Raw genomic sequence first — 17131 nt, 5'->3', positions numbered from 1 at the left:
TGCATACATTTTGGGTGCTAATCTACTCTTGCAGACACTTGATGCTGTTGCACAGAAATGTATACAGGAGTAACAAGAGCTATACTGAAAGCTGTACAGCTGTACTAGTTAGGGTTGTACACAAGAAGGAAAAATCCTCTCTCACATATGAAAGCAGCGCTGAGGCTTGGAAGCCCATGGTCAAAGATAAATGCTAGAGCACAGCCAGCATGTCACTTGAGGACACAGGCTGAAAGATACTCAGACGTGCAGAAGAAGTCAGACAGTATTTACTACAGAATTAAATAAATACCCTGTCCTAGAACTATTTCAGTATCCCTAAAAGCACATTCATTACCACACATACTCAGATAAACACGGGGTCTCGCTTTGAAATAAAAACCCATCAGTTCACAGCTGGAAATAACAGGACAAACGTCCTTAGTGTTGTTCCTTCAATATTTTTAGGGACAGTTTGCAGAAGGGAGGGAACTCCCTGAACGCCTCTCTCTGCCTGAATCCTCTTTCCCCCTTTGCTAAATAAAAGTCTTCTGAAAGCCACAACAGCTCCTGTAACTTTAAACCTGGGCTGAGATCATAACTTCAGCACTGCCCAAACAGCGCAGAGGGCGGGCCGGGCTCTTCTTTTGAGACCACCTTAGGCATGCTCCCACCCCTCTGCTAAACAAAAAAATGCTGACACCACTCAGATGCTTTGCTTTAGCTGTATAGTTATCATCTGTGCAAACCTCTCCCTTTCAGCAACGGCAGCTAAAGGAATATTTGGAATACCAAAGTCGTTTCTGCAGTGATTTCTTTTCATGATCTCGATTCTTGCTTGACTCTTAAAATTTATCAGTCTGAATCCGTCTGGTCTGAGCATTGGAAAGCTCTTCTCTAAGCGGAAGGAAGATGTTTATTAAAGTTCCATTCTTCATCCTCATTCTAGGGAGCGTGCCCCTCGTAGCACTTGCTGAAGAAGGTAAGAAAAATCTTTACTTCAAAGTATTTGCAGATCTTTTAATTGAGCAGTTTGTGCATTTACTCAGATGATATCGTTTCTCTGTCCTGTCTATAAGGCTCTTCCTTAAAGCAACCACTCAGCAGTTGCTACGGTTGGATCAGGAAAGAGACAGCAAAAGTTTTGTGCTGGGTTCTGTGCTGTTGGAAAGGACTTTCTGTGCATGTGAGCAAAGGAAGGAGCAAAGGGAGCAGCAGTGCAACGTTCATCTGCACTCTTGGAAGTGCCTTTGGTTTCACCACATGCAAGACTGCAGGCAAAAAGTTGTAACCAACATTTAGGTGGTGACGTTCTCTGCTGTGAATGTCACTTCTAAATCTTTCAGTGCAAGAGTTTAACTTCTGTACTCAGAGGTTAATACTCCCTTGGCCATAAGCAATGTGTGCACATGAGGGAAACTAAAGAGGAAGAATTATTACCTACGGCAGGTTTGAAAATATTACATGCCTGGAAAAGTCTGTCTGGTGAATTATTTCTTTTAAATTTGACAAGAAAAATTAGAAGTCTTTCTAACACAGTGATTTATGGACAGTAATCAGAATTGGCCTGAAAAGCGCTTTATTCCAGGAACTTCACATTCATATTTATTCTGTGTAGTATGTGAGCCATGTGAATGAGTTGGCCATGAGGCAACGTGCCCAGCGTGTGCACAGTGATGGCAGCAGTGCCTGGAGGGGTGAAATCCAGCAACCTCTGCTGCAGAACACAGGCATTCTGTTTGCCAGTAACAGTTCTCTGAAAACAGCTTTTCCAAAGCATCAGTCGACTTGGGATCATAGAATGGCTTGGGTTGGAAGGGACTCAAAGGTCATCTCTCTCCATCCCCTCGTCTCACTCGGATTTTGGGACCCCACCTGAGACGTACGGCCTGATTTCGGCCTGGTGACAATCAATATCATTCCAATGGAAGTAACAGCTGTAGCAACATGCTGTACGTGTCAGCGTTGGCTTGTGACTTAACTGGAGCTCCTGATGTTCTGTACATGAGGGTATAAGGCTCATAGTTCAGAGTTACACTTCAAAACTGCACAGAAAATCTAAAAGCAATCCCTATTAGATAAAATGCTAAATATTATTTTCACTGGGTCCCAGCTGGCTTATCTTCCCAATGCACCAGTATTAAAGATACTAAAGTTTACAGGCATTAAAGATAAGGCAAGAAGGCAATGTCGCTTTATAGAACTATCTTAGGCAGGCTCTTGTATACCAGAACTGCAGGAAAAATGGTCTTTTATCTTTAGGCTTTTGAGGAATTTGAAAGTACATTTCCTCTCAACTTTCCTGTATGGAGGATTCTATTTTTATTCACTTTTATTACCAGTATAATTTGCACTGAACTCTGTAGATGGATCTAGAACATGGTTTTGGGGTTCCTAAAGCTGTCTAGGTTTTATGACTTTTCAAGTGGGGCTATCATTCAGGATAACATTCAAAAGCAGGCTTCAGATATAATAAGCAAGGCTCAAGTATTTGTTTCACTGCTGTTTGCCAACAACCATCAACAATTCTGAGTTAGAACAACCTTAGAATGGACGCATCGCCATTGGCAATCTAATTGCTTTGAGCAGTGAGGATGGAAATTTTTGTTGCCTTGCAGATGTAGGAGGTGGAGTGGGTATATTCAGATACCTGAATCACTGAGGCAGGCAGTTTGCCCTGAGGGTTCAAGAGAAAAGCTTCCTCGTCAGAATCTGATGCCTCTTAACACAGACCAGGTCACGAACATGTGCAGCTACTCCTGTAGTTGGGCACTCCAGTCTCCCGATTGAGGCTGAGTCCAAAAAAGCACCACGTTTGTACAGAGAGTAAACTTCCAAAAGGATTGCTGCTTGTTCCAAGCTCCTCCTGAAATTGCTAATTAAGTTCTGTTGCTGATCACATACCTGCGGACTGTCCTCTTCCCCATCCACATAGTGATGCGGAGCTTTAGTAGTTTCACTAGTATCTGCCATCTCTGAGTTGCTGCAACATTACAAAACCCAGAGGGAAAGGAACAACTTCAGAGCCAGAAACATGACTGAAGGACAGCAGTTATCACAGTAACTGGACTATCAGCCAACCTGTGAACAACATGTTAGTGAGAAACAGGAGTCTGGGAGATGCTGGAAGCACGTCAGTGCTCTTCGCTCAAAGCACAGTGAGTTACATCTAACATCAGTAACTTAAAAATGAATGATGATTTCTCTTGAAACAGCCCAGGAAATGTTAAGAGGAATTTTTGGGCTCCAAGTCAGCAACTTCATATCCATTAGAATAGACAGAGTGCTTTAACTGGGTCACAAAGCAGTACAGAAGCTGTGAAAGGATAGCATACAACACTGACTTAGCAAAGAAGAAAACTAAGTTATTGATTTCCTTGTTTATATGTGAGCTTCCAAGTAAAACTGATGACAGTAATTAGGAAGAATTCAGAAAGAAAACCTGGTAACATCATTGCCTGCTTACAAACACATTCATGTACGCTTTGTGTAATCCATTGGTGGTTTCAGTCCTGTCTGAAACAGCCAACTCCTTTGTCATACTGACCACCCAAGGACAGCCCTAAGCACTCCACATAACCTCATGCATTTTGAGACTAATCCATTTCCTACTGAATGATTAGCAGATACATTTGTCCTTCTGTGATCCTGGTCAGCATATGAAAGCCTCAGGCAAAGCTTAACGGGATCAGTCCAACTGAAATGGAAGTTAGCTGGGCAGGGCATTCATCACATGATGAAAGCAGAGTATCCCAATGGAGGCTTTAGAGGCAGCTCATCTCCTGACTTGAAACCTTCCCTACGGTGCAAGTATCAGTATCAGTGTGGGTGAGGGGATTACTCTAGTGGCTGTCACATAACATGCACAAAAATGGACATGATTGCTAACAAGTTCCCACATGTCACTTGAGCTACATCAACAATCTGTGCACCCAGTCTGAACAGGAGGCAATGCTATGCAGTGCCTCCTCGTGCAAACCCCAACGTTCAACAGATCTATGCTAGACGGTGGGACTACAAAGCAGTGAGTGTGAATTGCTGCATCTTGCTAAAATGACCAGCAAAGAACACAGCATTTGCATTCTCCTCTTCACTGGGACACTTGCCCAGCCATTTCTCCAAAGGTAGGAGTAAGTTTTTGAATCTGTGTAATTTTATACAGAAAGGAAACTGTCATATTTACAAGCTTACAAGTGAGCCTTTCATCGACTCAGGTGCCACAGTAAAACTGCAAACAGAGGCTGGATTCTCAGCGCTCGTAACTCAACTTTCCACAGAATCCATGCATTTCCCTCAGATCCTGTATTTCTAAATCCACAAAAAATAAGCAACTGACAACCAAAGAGAGATAGAAGAACATTAAGAATCAAAAAATAGTAAAGCAAGGTTAGCCCACCGTGTACATGCTGCTGGTCTCTGACAGAAGCATGCAGTGTTTCCTCTGTGTGTCATTTGAGGCAAACCATACATGCAACACCACAAAACTAACTACGGTTTGCCCAGCCCTAACTTAAAGCCTTCCTCAGTGGCACGTTTGTTTTGTTGGTTTGTTTGTTTTTTGTCTGGATGTGGTCAGGGACCACAGGATGGAAGCCAAAGGCTGCCAGGTCCCAGCGCTCCCTGCGTCCCACTGCCAGGCTGCAGACAGGCAGGCTCTAGAAGGGCACCAAACCTCAATATCTTCAGTTTGCATTCATGCAGCAGCACAGTTCACTCTGTTGCGTGGCACAAAGCTTGCTCCACTTCATAACAAAATGCAGGACTGGGAATACAGGGACATTGGGAAATTCTGAAGGAAACTGAGAAAAATGATGACCGATTTGTTTCCAACCCACTGTTGCAGTAGCCCTGCCAAAGACTCGAAGGAAACCAACAGTGATGCTGTGTACCCTTCCATGTTGTTTTCCCATTGCTTCATGCTTGTGTATCTTTGTATTTGCTGCTTACAAATGCCACAACGGCCGGCATGAATTGTATCACAGTTCCTCAGGCAGGACTTTCTCTTCCTCCCCTCCCCTCCCCTGCCCTCCTCTCCTCTCCCTTCCTCTTCCCTTTTCTCCTTTTCCCTCCCCTCTCCTCCCCTCCAAGCCCACAGAGGACAGGCTTCATTCTAAATGCATATTAGAACATTTCTTTGACTATGAAACCCATCCAAGTATTATCTAGTGTGTTATTAGTTAGTATGAATGCCAGACTAAACATATCCGAATGGATCTCTCTTGCTGTGTGGTAATATACAGCAAATAGCCAAGAACCACTGTGAGCAAAATGAAAGCCCAAGCAGCATCCAGCTCTGTGCGTATCTCAAAGAAATGAGTTAGGAAATGATGGTGCAAACAGTTCTGCTGACAGCTATGAGGGGTCAGTCACCTTAATGAAGGCTGTGATAAAGCACTGCAGGAAGTAGCTGTGTTGAGCTGGCAGATGTGAGTGGATAGTTTTTGGAAGGAAGTGATTCAGGGAAGATTCTTTTATTACAGTATCTGAGGTCATACCTTAACTCCTTTCATCTGTATTCAGACCCCTGTATTTGTACACAGTTTGTGTGATTTCTGCTGTACATTCTGTAACACTTGCTTATCCAGAGCATAGAATTCTATACTTCTCTCCTGAGGCCACTTCACAGAATCACAGAGCCATAGGAGCTGGAAGGAACCACTGGAGATCGTCAAGTCCAACCCCTCTGCTAAAGCAGGAGCCCTTTACTAAAGCAGGAGAGCCTCAGCTCCAACACTTGTTCCCTTCCAGCCATGCACTGATAAGAGGCATTGTAATAGTGCAGTTTTAGGTGCCACTTGCAGAATGATCCCAAAGAAACTTGCTCATACCTCCAATCTTGTTGCCCCAGCCAAACCCTTCCTGCTCAGAAACCAGAAAATTGCCATAAGACTGTGGCAGGGCAACCTTCTGGTTACAGGACAGCAGAAATCGTCATTCAGTGGTTTAGACAGGTTCCTGGTGCAGCAGCTCTGAGGTCAGTGTACACAGCAGACAGACTGACAGCAGCCTTCTTAAAGTCACAAGCCTTGCAAGTCCCGGCTCCACAAAGATGATTTAGAAGGAAACACCCCTCAGTGGAGTGAGATAGTGTATCCCTAACCACAGCTTTGTGGCCAGTTGTGTCATGTATCAGAGAGAAAGCTTTGCAAGTGACCACCTTTTCCTCCTGTGGCTTTGTTACATAGCTTTGGTTATGGGTCACATACATACCACCAGCATTTGAAGAGCAGCTGTTTTTTCCTTAACGTCTGCCCCAGTTAAAATATATATGTATTTTTTTTTTGTTTTGCTTTCCTGTGGGTATCTACATATGGACAGTGTACAAAATAATATTGTAGCATTCAGAAGGTGGGACTTATTTCAGAAATAGCTGAGTGCTTCTTTTAAATTTAAAGCCTGGCTTTGTTCCTCTGGCTTAAAGCAGTCACAGCAATAGAAACCATCTGCAGCAGGGTGTGGTGACCAAAGGAAATGTTTCTGAAAATTCAGCACAACGTTGTCATGAGCTGCACAGAAGAGATGAACAAAGTCAGTCGTGCTCAAAATAAAGCTGAACTGAATCCTTCCCTGTGCATCACAGCAGTGTTTCCAACTGGCAGATACTGTCACCGTAGTTCTGTCCTCCAGCTTCCTCCATTACACAGAGCAAAGCCTGTCAAGGTTTGTGTAAGGAAGCAGCAATGAATACTTCAGCAATCAGTCAGACAGTGCATGCAACTCCTGAGCACAACCCAGTTAGGCACTCAGCACACTGCAGGACACTCCTTATATGATAGAGAACTGCTACTTCCAGAATCAATTAAGAAAAAAACCCACCAACAATAGATGCCAGTGCCATGGCCCCATATAGCCCAAAGAAAGTTCTCAGGGTGCTGAAGGTGTCTCGAATCTTGCAGAAACCACAGCTACAAATGAGAACTGCAGTTCTCAAGAAATTATTCCTTGCCTTTATCTAGTCTAAAAATTTTAGCTGTCCAAAGGCTCAAAATGCAAAAGGCAAATAGAACCTGGCATATTTTAACAAAACTCGTTTTCAGAAAAAGTCCCAAACCGTTGGGGCCTGGATTTGGCACTGTGGAAACATTCCATGGGAAAAGGCTCACAGTCACATGGAGTCTGGAGAACGCAGGGAGCTCTGCATCAGGACAAATCCTGAGGCAAATGTAGCCCAGGCAGGATGGCTCAATGGAATCATAGGACGGCCTGGGCTGTGCACAGAACATGCACATGCAGGCCTTCAAACACCACTCGCTCAGTAGCTCAGGAAGAAGATTCTGAATACCGGCTCTTAAGAGAGGGAAGCCTTTAAGATCTGCAGTTTTTACCCACTGCAGAGACAGAAATGACCAAATGACCCATTCTGAGAGCTTCCTACTTCAGGACTAAGCCCAAGGAAAGGCTCTGAGCTGCCTTTGCCCACTCGCATCTGGGTTTGTTCAGGCTGCTGGGAAAAAGGAGATCCTCCAACATCTGTCATCTTCAAAACATCTTTGTTGTTTTTGGAGACACCTGAAAGAAATTCTAATAGACAAGAGTTTTACAACCCACTCTCCTTTCCAACACAAGCACTGTGATTTGAAAGCAACCCTGAGAGGTTTTTCTAGTAAATCGTCTCTTTATGAATAACAATGAGAAGTGAGCTCATCTTTCCCTAACTGGGTCATGGGACGCTTAACCACACTGTTTTTGAAGCAGTATTAAACTTTTAAGGCCATCAGATTCTCTCCTGGTGTGAGAAGCTGAGGGCTGATAGCAGCTGGGGGCTTTGAACTGAAATGCACACAGCTGGAACGTGGGGAGAAAGATGGAATGATTAATTCACATCCACAGCAACCTATAGCTGCAAACAGAAGAGGCCATGGGACTATTTGGAGACTATTTGGAGACTATTTGGAGACAATCTCAGTGCTGTGAGGCGATGGTTTTTATTTACAGCCTCCCTTAAGATCACAGTAAGAACATGTACACAACCAGTATTGGACCCTATGGCTCTGACTACATGAAGCCAGCTAATGACCAAAGTACACATGAGCTTACATCCCACGTTATTCTTTGATGTCAACAGCAGATGCTACAGCATCCAAGAAGCCACACAGTTAAAAACAAATGGGCACTGCTGTCACTTTACTCCGCTTCAGTTTCCAGATGCCTGCCTGGCCTTGAGCTTATTCCCAGCTTTCCCTGAATTGTGCTGTCTAATATCCAATATTCCTTCCTATAAATACAACATATCAATAACAAAGGAGTCTCCTGATGACAGTTCAGCAACGTCTGTAACTACACAGCAGTGTGTAGAACACATCTGTCCAGAAAGCAGACCTGGAAATGTAGCCCAGGGACCACGCTCCAGCAAACAGGACCTCAGCTTTAGCACAGTATGCAGTTCTCATTTGTAGCTGTAGGCTTCTGCAAGATTCGTGACACCTTCAAAGTGGAGAGGCCTGGGACAAACCCTACAGACCTGTACAAATCAGGTCAACCCCAGAGCTTCAGGAAGTTAATATAGGAGCCTTATTATTCTCATTTCAGTTAAGAAAAGCACTCCCAGAGGATGATCCAAATCTCAGGAGAGCTGAATCACCTTCTGGAAGCATTTATCTTCTTCTACAGACTATAAAAGGTCCTTATTAAAACACTATAACAATCCTTATTAAAACACCTTCACAAAGAACCTAAAACCAGGTCAGCTCAATCCAGGCCATTTCCTTTTGTCAGTCACTGTATACCTATGGTAACACACTGAAATCCATTCCCTACACATCACTGGTTGCCAGGAATCTCTGATAACTCGACCACACAAAAAATAATTACTTCCATGATCTGTGACACTCACCAGTTCTCCACACCTTTCCTCTGTGACACCGTTTCCTTTCCTGCCTTCACTGTCAGGTAATTCTTCAAGGCTGGAAGCTGCTGCCATGCCAGGAGTAAAATTATCTTCCCTGAGTATGCTGCTTGTTTTTAACATACCAAACTTACTTTGCTTTCCATCTGGGGTTTTTCTCTGGTAATTGGTTTTCTCCATCTGTGCTTATTTGGTGAATAAAGGATTTCTTCAGCTCTGGCTGTGATTACAAATCTACCTGGTGCATGCAATGCGTGTTGGTGAGCTGTACTGCAGTTTATTTCTTTACACTTAACACGTGCATGCCATAATCTCAATGTTGTAATGCATACACAAACCAAACCTAAGCACTACAGAATAGCACTGTGTCTTAAAACACCCTGATAATTTAAAGAGATAATGAACATGCCTGGAAGACAAACCTTTTTCTCCTATTTTCGGAGGAAATTTCTCACTCACAGGGTGGTGAGGCACTGGCACAGGCTGCCCAAGGAGGCTGTGGATGCCCCATCCCTGCAGGCATTCGAGGCCAGGCTGGATGTGGCTCTGGGCAGCCTGGGCTGCTGGTTGGTGACCTGCACACAGCAGGGGGTTGAACCTAAACGACCATTGTGGTCCTTTTCAACCCAGGCCATTCTGTGATTCTATGATCTACACAAACGGCCAGGCTGCTCACTTGATTAAAAAAGGATCAAGGCATTATTTTTACCATCTAACTTAGAAGAATGCTTCACCCTGCCCTGTTCTGGTCTTTCTGTGAATTGTAAGAGCACTTCTGGGAGACTGGCTGACCTACTGGGCTGGCTGCATTAGGCTTCATGCTTTTCATTTTTTAATGCCTGAAGTACTATTTTCACACCCACCTTTTGGAACTTAAATAGAAAATGTGTCTCTGTTTGGGCTTGTAAATTAAAGTTGTTTACTGGGGTAAATAAAGATCCAGAAACCAAAGCTTAGATCAGTATTTAGTACTGTGGAGAAGGCACAGCTCTTGTTCGTGCATTGCTAGAGAAGGATGAGCACTAATTTTGTTCAAAGATGAGTTCTGGGTGGAAGGAGATGTATCTGTATATTCCCAGTACAATTCAGTGGCAAATGGAAATGAAGAATAATTTGGGTTTTTTGATATCTGATCACTCACCTTCTGCATGAAATGTTTCCTTTTAAAATACTGATGCCTTTTTAAAAATCATTTCAAATTACATGTGGGCTTTTTCATTTGAAATAACATTTTTCATTTAAAGAAGGCAGTTGAAAATTGCATAAAGGTCAAATGGAACTTGAATTAAAGAAAAATAATTCTCAATAGATTTATGTACTGAAAATCCAAAGCAATTCTAACCTTCTTCCATTTTGACACAATAAAATGCCTGGGTTGAAAAGGAGCACAATGGTCGTTTAGGTTCAACCCCCTGCTGTGTGCAGGTCACCAACCAGCAGCCCAGGCTGCCCAGAGCCACATCCAGCCTGGCCTTGAATGCCTGCAGGGATGGGGCATCCACAGCCTCCTTGGGCAGCCTGTTCCACAAATGCTGTTGTATAAACTACCTTGAAAAGGAAGAAAGAATTTGATATTTTGTTCATAATTAATCAGCACCTGACAGTGCTTACCTTACATACAGCTCAGGTAAATGATTTGTTGTCTATCCAGGGTTTTCTCCAACCTCTCCCTGCACATCTCCCTGCTGCTTGGAGGGAACGAGCGCAGTTCTCCCCCACACCACTTTCAGCTACCACTGCAAAATATCCCTGCAGTAACTCAGAATTATGCTGAACGTGTGAACTGATAAACTATGCTTGAAGGAGTTAATGTAAACTTTTGCCCCATTTGCTGAAGGAAAAGTCTGGCACAAAATCTGCATCCAGGAAATAATTATCCAGGAGTTTTCATGTTTTATGCCTGATGCTTTTGGTCAGGACAACGTCTGCTCTCTGCTTACAGTCACACACTGCTATCTGCAATTAGCACAAGTCTTTTGCTCAGGCAGCAGCACAGCAAGCAGCTTTACTTCTGAGCTTCGTAGTCACAGTGAATTACAGACTCCCAAAAGCTATCAGACTACACTTGCATCACACTGTGCATGGTTGTAGTCTCATGAGTCAGCATGCAACTTTATCAAATGATATCTGTGCTTCCAGTGATAACAGCCAATTATCTTCACATACATATTTACATTTTTTGTGTTCTATCTTGTTCTACTTCATTTTCCCTACCCGTCCATATACATGAGAAATTGGTTGTGTGGGCCAGATGTGAGGATAGATGACACGTAAGTCTAGAACAAAAAGAGGAGACAAAAAACCAATTTGAGCTATGGCAAATCAGCTTTGCAACACTTAAAAACCACTCAGTAGATTTCTGTAGTAACACTAGTAATACTTTCTGAACTCTAGCTGTACCCATAAACATTAGTGACAGCCCTAAAAATGAAGGTTGCAGCTGAGACTGAGCTAGTGCTTGAAATATGGAGTAGCTGCATTCACCTGCATAGAGGGGAAGACTTGTAATGAAGAAACATTTCTCTTGGAGAAGATGTTTAGTGATCAGTCCTTGCACAGCACTGAAACGCTGCAGCAGGTGTGTGCTTAAGCTCTTTATCCCACAGGAGAAGGCAGAAAGTCCAACTGATATTGCAAACCTAAATGCAAAGCAGCAGATGTATATCTCACATTTGACATAATTTAGAAGTCAAAGCAGCCAGAACGTGTAACTGTCAACTGAACCTCCAACCTATTTTTCTTAATTTTATTCAGCAAGTGCCATTCTAGAAGGAGAAGAAAGTGCAACAATCGATTTCAAAGACAGAAATGACACAGAGTTTGAGGAGTTACCGACGCTGGTGAGTAGAAGTCCAAGGAAAGGCTCCTTTCTGTTACTCAGATCTCACAATCTGCTTTTATCTCCTTGCTTAGATTTTAAACCATCATAAATCACAGAGAACAGCTCTGAGTTTGAAAAATCAAGACCACGTGCTAATGCTTTTGCTTTGCAAGCAATTAGGTTGAAGGTGACAGTGCTCAAAGCATTTTTGGCAGTACATCTGTGCTGCCTCTTTGCTGCCATTTGCCTCTTCTAGCTCTTTCTCTCTCTCCAAACTGACAAACTAACAAAAAAACCAACAAACCCAGAAAGATCAGACAGGTCTGCAACCTTCTGCATCCTGTCCTGCACTTCTGTAGTCCTGCTGGGAATTCATCTGATCTACCAAAGCCTTTATAGCAGGGAAGAGCAATCAGCTGACAGATCGAGAGCTGTAAATGCTTACCTTCATACACTGAACATACTGAGGTTTTCTTTCCCCTCTGTTTTCTCCCCAAACTCTTTTAGCTGCCCACAAGACTACAGAGTGTAACAAATCTCTTGCAGTTTGGAAGACTAATGACCACAGAAAGTGCATTTGACGTGCCTGAAGAAAATGATAACGCCACGTATTATGAAGTTAGCACTGAAACCGCTGACGGTAAAACAGTCTTCCATTTTCCATTTTAATATATCACAATCTTATACTATTTACTAAATACAATATCTGGAAAATTCAAATACCAAAATTAAGCTGCTCTTGAGTACGAACTCAATTCCAGAAGTAGAGAACTGTACTAAACACATCTTCTGTAAGTTTCCATGCAGAAAAACGACGTAATCGGATCTGACTTAAATGCCTCTGTTACACATTACAGCAGTCATTCCTGTAGATCTTAGCTTATCTTTCTATAGTTTCAAAGAGCTCTTTGCATTCACTCTTGAGCGTTTTAGTTTCTCATTACTTATCAAAAAACAACCTATTACACAGCTCTGTACCACTGTGTTAACAGTCAGTAAAAGTTTTCCTTAGACACAGTGCAGTAAATTGGGATGCAGAACTTGGTATAAAGCCCCTCAGTAATTATTCTTTCTTATTTTACAGGTGGACTGAATGGGGAACAGACAGAGAAAACTGAAAAAGGTATTAAACCAAAGACAAGGGAGATCTTAAGTGCCAGGTGATACCAAGTGCTGGGTCCTGCACTTTGGCCACAACAACCCCAGGCATTGCTATGGTTGTGGGGCAGAGTGGCTGGAAGATTGCATGGAGAAATGGACCTGGGGGTGTTGGCACAACAGGAGCCAGCAGTGTGCCCAGGTGGCCAGAAGGCCATCAGCTTCCTGGCTTCTATCAGCAGCAGGAGGTGATCATCCCTCTGTGCTGTGGGCAGTGTTGGGTCCCTCACTACAACACAAACATGGAGGCCTTGGTGTGCAGAGGAGGGAATGGAGCTGTGAGGGGTCTTGTGGTCTACACAGATCACAGTATGCATGGCTTTGCAGGTCTCAGTACACAGAACTTGTACTTCTACACAGTACACACTTGTACACAGACCAGCTTGGTGACTTCAGCATGTTTGCACAGAGGCTAAAAAAAATCCAAGCAAACAAAAATACCCCACAAAGCTGCTGAAATTACCAGGCTTACCTGAGAGCTCCCATCACAGAAGGAAATCCTCCCAGAAATTCATCACAAACGTGTCAGTTCTATCACTGATCTCCATTATCAATGATCTTCATGAAAAACATGCCAACAAACCCAATTTCTTCTTTCAGGTGGCCTGGAAACAATTGCACTCGTTGGAATAATAGTTGGAATCATAGTAGCTGTTGGAATCCTTGCTGGAATCATAATTGCTGTTGTAAGGAAGATGTCAGGCAGGTACTCGTAAGTAAATTGCTCATCAGGCTTTTCAAACAGCAGCATCCCCTGAGTGAGGTCACAGGAATCCCTTCTGAAATGTCTAATACTTCCAGTTTGCCAAAAGTCACCCCTGCCACAAGAGCTGCCAACGCTGTGAGCGCTTCAAATCCCTTCTCAGACAGTGGAAACACTGCAGGCACAGTGCCCTAATACTCATCACATGCATGGCTTTTGGGTCAGCCTACAGGTATAGGGGATACTGAAGTTCTGGGGGTGTTGGATAACATGTGAACACTGCCCAGTGATCTTTATCTCTGGATGTTTGTGGAAGTGTACTGAGGAGTAGTGTTGGTGCCACTCCATCTAAAAATGCTTTACAAACTCCCAAATAGCTATAAAACCACGCTGCATTTTAACAAACAGAATTCCCTCAGCGGGCAGTAAACAAACACTTCCAGGAATAGGGGCAGGAGAAACAAAAATATGAGCTGGGAAGAAAAATAAAGAGGTGAAGGAAAGATGGGAAGAGAGAGGAAAAGAGTTCACATGATGACATTTGGGTAAATTGATGAAATATAGAAAGATGTCACGTTCTCTTGTTTTGTTTGACAGGCCCTGAAAGGAGTTGAAACAAGTAACCATGCCATTCCATGTCAGTACACACAAGTGCTTCTTACTTCAGAAGAACTAAAGACTATTCCTGTATCAGTGTGAGAAGATGATCCATGGAAGATGTAGTGGAACAGTTCCACATCTATGGGGATCCCACACAGCTCTCCCAAAGACTTTCCTTTTTTAAAAACAGACTGCAGAGCATGGAACATTTGCTTAGGATTTTTGCTAATCCCAGAGGAACAAAAAAAAATTATCCTACAGGAAAAAGCTCCAGTAGCAATGACATTTACATCTGAAAAATGATGTGCAGGTAACGTATGCTAGCTTCATTTTAAATGCTGCTGGCAAAGATTATTTCACATCACATCACATAGTATGCATTTCTTTTCCCAAAATCTTTTAAGTGTTTTGGCTGGTTAAGTGCTTGTGGCATGTTCATCTACTGAATTAGCAAGGTAGGACATTTCTTATCAGAAAGGAGGTATTGCTTCAGATATTGCTACTGATTTTCTGCTCAATGCTTACATTACCATGTGGCAAAGTATAATAGGTCCAGCTGGAACTGACCTACCAACTAAAAGCTTGTGCATTTGACTTGCATCAAGAATTTCCTGTCTCCTCTAGTTGCAGAGACACAAGGATTGGAATACACATCCTGAATTAAAGGGTGCTTGGAAAATACCCAGTTTTGATGGGTCACTTTAACCAGTTATTCAGCACGCTTTAGAGCTGACGTGCAAAGGCTTTTGAATTCATGTATTCACGTTTTTCTTTATAAGTGTCTTTTTCTAACAGCCTGCTTGATCACATGCATGACAGACTAAATCAGAGCATGTTAGTGACATGTAGTGCATCCTTGGACTCTGCAGCTTTCTACTATGGCACATTAAGTGCAGCAGTATCTGAACACGAGGAGTTCAGAGTGAAAGCTTTGTATGCCAGATGGCTGCAGTGCATTGTGTTTTCTAAACTAAAGCATCAAACGTTTGGTGTAAAAATCTTCCATTTCATATGGTTGACATGTATTAAACAAGTCAATTTACATAGATTTACATGTGTTTTGCTGTTTCTTCTTTGTGTCATGAACTTTCCCATCTATCTGATCCCTGGAAAGAAAATGCAAGTTATGCCATGTTTCAGACTAATTGTTCTCTGTTTTTCAAAAATAACCTGAGAAAAAAGTCATTTAGAGGTCTTTGTGTGCAGTTCTTAGCACTCGTGAGTCTGCAATGACTGCCAAGTTTGTACACAGCAACAGAAGGGAAAAATTAAGATGAGAGAGTAGTAAATATCCCAATTGAGCAACATAAATGTTGACTACATCTTGAAAGCCTTCACTTGGATCTTGCTTGCTTGAGCTTTAGTGAGCTTTGTCTTCCTACTGGTCTACATGAAAAATTACTCTCTAGATCCAAAAGCTGTGATTTCTAGAAATGGGTGTTTTTCTGTGTCATTTATTATAAAAAAAAACCACACTTTTTCCTGACATCTGAGTTCAGACTTCCCTTTAATCTCATAACTCAAGTATATATGTATGCATGGTTTTGGTTCATAGCTTGCTGTCAGCAACAGCAGTCACCTCCAAACTGCCAACGTTACTCTCGGTAACACTGGAAACAGTCATTCTGTTCCTTACCCAGGGAGATTCTAATGTAAAGTTCTCCACAAGAACGAGTTCCCCTTGAATAAACTGTTCCCATCACATCCAGGCAGGCAATTCATAATGAAATGGAAACATACTTCAACTTGTTTTCAAAGTCTGCTCTGATAAAACATGACTGAGGTTATTATGCATAGAGTGAGACTACAGAGTAGGCATGCAGACACACGAGATGCCACTGACTTGAAAGAAAGTCATATATTTACATTTCCATGCTGATCCCCTGTAGTTAAATCTCAGATACCAAAGCATATCCATCCCAGAATGTGTCCACAGTTATACAGTACCATGGAATAATGCATCCACGTGTCACCTCCAGCTTAATCTCATTTGGCTTAGCTCTGCTTACACTCAAAAGCAGAGTACAACTAAAATGAAAGGAAAATTAATGATACCACTGTACAAAGTCATGTGTTTACTATATGAGAGTCTATCACAGGTTTAAGCCTGGTGTATACCTAATGTCAGTTCTTTAATGCTGAATTAGTATGGGGCATTTTTGAAGTATGTCATCCTGGCCCCAAAAGTGGGCTGCAGATTTTTGTTATGGTTACTGAAGACAAGGCACTTCACTTCAACTTTGTTAAAAGGCACCTAGCTTGTGTCAATACACTTTTTATCTGTGACTCATACTTTCTGTAGCATTAGTCTTGAAAAGAAGTCATGTAGTTTATCCAATCATTTCTGAAAGCTCTAATGTATTACATCAGCTACCTTTCAAGCAAAGTGAGGCCACAGGCTCTTACAGATTAGCACATGAGATTCCATCCCTGAAATACAATTCACACATGCCTAGATGCACTTTCCAATTTGGCTCAGTTAAAGATATTGTGTTAGCTAGAAAGAGTCACCTTTCACACAAGTGGTGGAGTCTCCTTCTCTGGAGATGTTCAAGACCTGCCTGGATGCTGACCTGTGCGACCTGCTGTAGGGAACCTGCTTTGGAGGGGGTTGGACTCGATGATCTCTGGAGGTCCCTTCCAACTCCTACAGTTCTGTGACTCTGTGATTCTGTGAACTCTTGCTTCAGTTTCCCTCTGTACTTTCACATTATGGTACAGAAAGGTGCCCAGATTACTTGAAGTATTTTGTTTCCATGTCCATACGTAGACTGCTTTTTGAGTGAGAAAAAAGATCAATTATACACAAAACTTATCAGTTTGCTTGTCTGACTTGTATGAATTAGCTAACAGGTTTAAACTCACGTAAAAGCAGTAATATTACAGGAGAGAACAGTATTTTCAGTTACTTCAGATTTGACAGTATCTTGCCTATACTGGAAGGTCCCCTGCAGGATGCACTTGATGCTTGAACAAAAGCATGCCATATGGAATTATGAATTATCCAACCATTGTAAGGAATAGC

At 42.5% G+C, this 17131-nt stretch overlaps 2 protein-coding genes across 6 annotated transcripts in view; one reads left to right on the top strand and one right to left on the bottom strand.

Moving 5' to 3' along the window:
- Positions 1-17131, bottom strand: part of LRRC38 (leucine rich repeat containing 38) — a 128522-nt gene that overhangs the window by 102213 nt on the left and 9178 nt on the right. Inside the window, exon 4 of one of the 3 annotated variants that reach the window (XR_008208739.1) lies at positions 13276-13408. The exons of the other annotated variants lie outside the window; for them this stretch is intronic. The gene's annotated coding sequence lies outside the window, so the exon portion shown is untranslated. The remainder of the gene's footprint in view (positions 1-13275; positions 13409-17131) is intronic. 3 annotated transcript variants of the gene reach the window in all.
- On the top strand, positions 583-15154 carry PDPN (podoplanin). 3 transcript variants are annotated; one of them, XM_052691617.1, is made up of 6 exons: positions 583-961; positions 11579-11664; positions 12192-12285; positions 12730-12768; positions 13404-13515; positions 14104-15154. In XM_052691617.1, exons 1-6 carry the CDS (start codon positions 892-894, stop codon positions 14108-14110), a joined length of 408 nt encoding a protein of 135 aa, XP_052547577.1. In that variant the 5' UTR covers positions 583-891; the 3' UTR covers positions 14111-15154. The 3 variants fall into 3 exon arrangements, with proteins under 3 accessions (XP_052547577.1, XP_052547575.1, XP_052547576.1); XM_052691615.1 differs by having other exon boundaries at positions 590-961; positions 12153-12285; XM_052691616.1 differs by having other exon boundaries at positions 593-961; positions 12153-12285; positions 13404-13509.

Source organism: Tympanuchus pallidicinctus, unplaced genomic scaffold, assembly GCF_026119805.1.
Source record: "Tympanuchus pallidicinctus isolate F22 unplaced genomic scaffold, pur_lepc_1.0 scaffold29, whole genome shotgun sequence".
NCBI classification, from domain to species: domain Eukaryota; kingdom Metazoa; phylum Chordata; class Aves; order Galliformes; family Phasianidae; genus Tympanuchus; species Tympanuchus pallidicinctus.
This window is presented reverse-complemented; position numbering and strand designations above follow the sequence as displayed.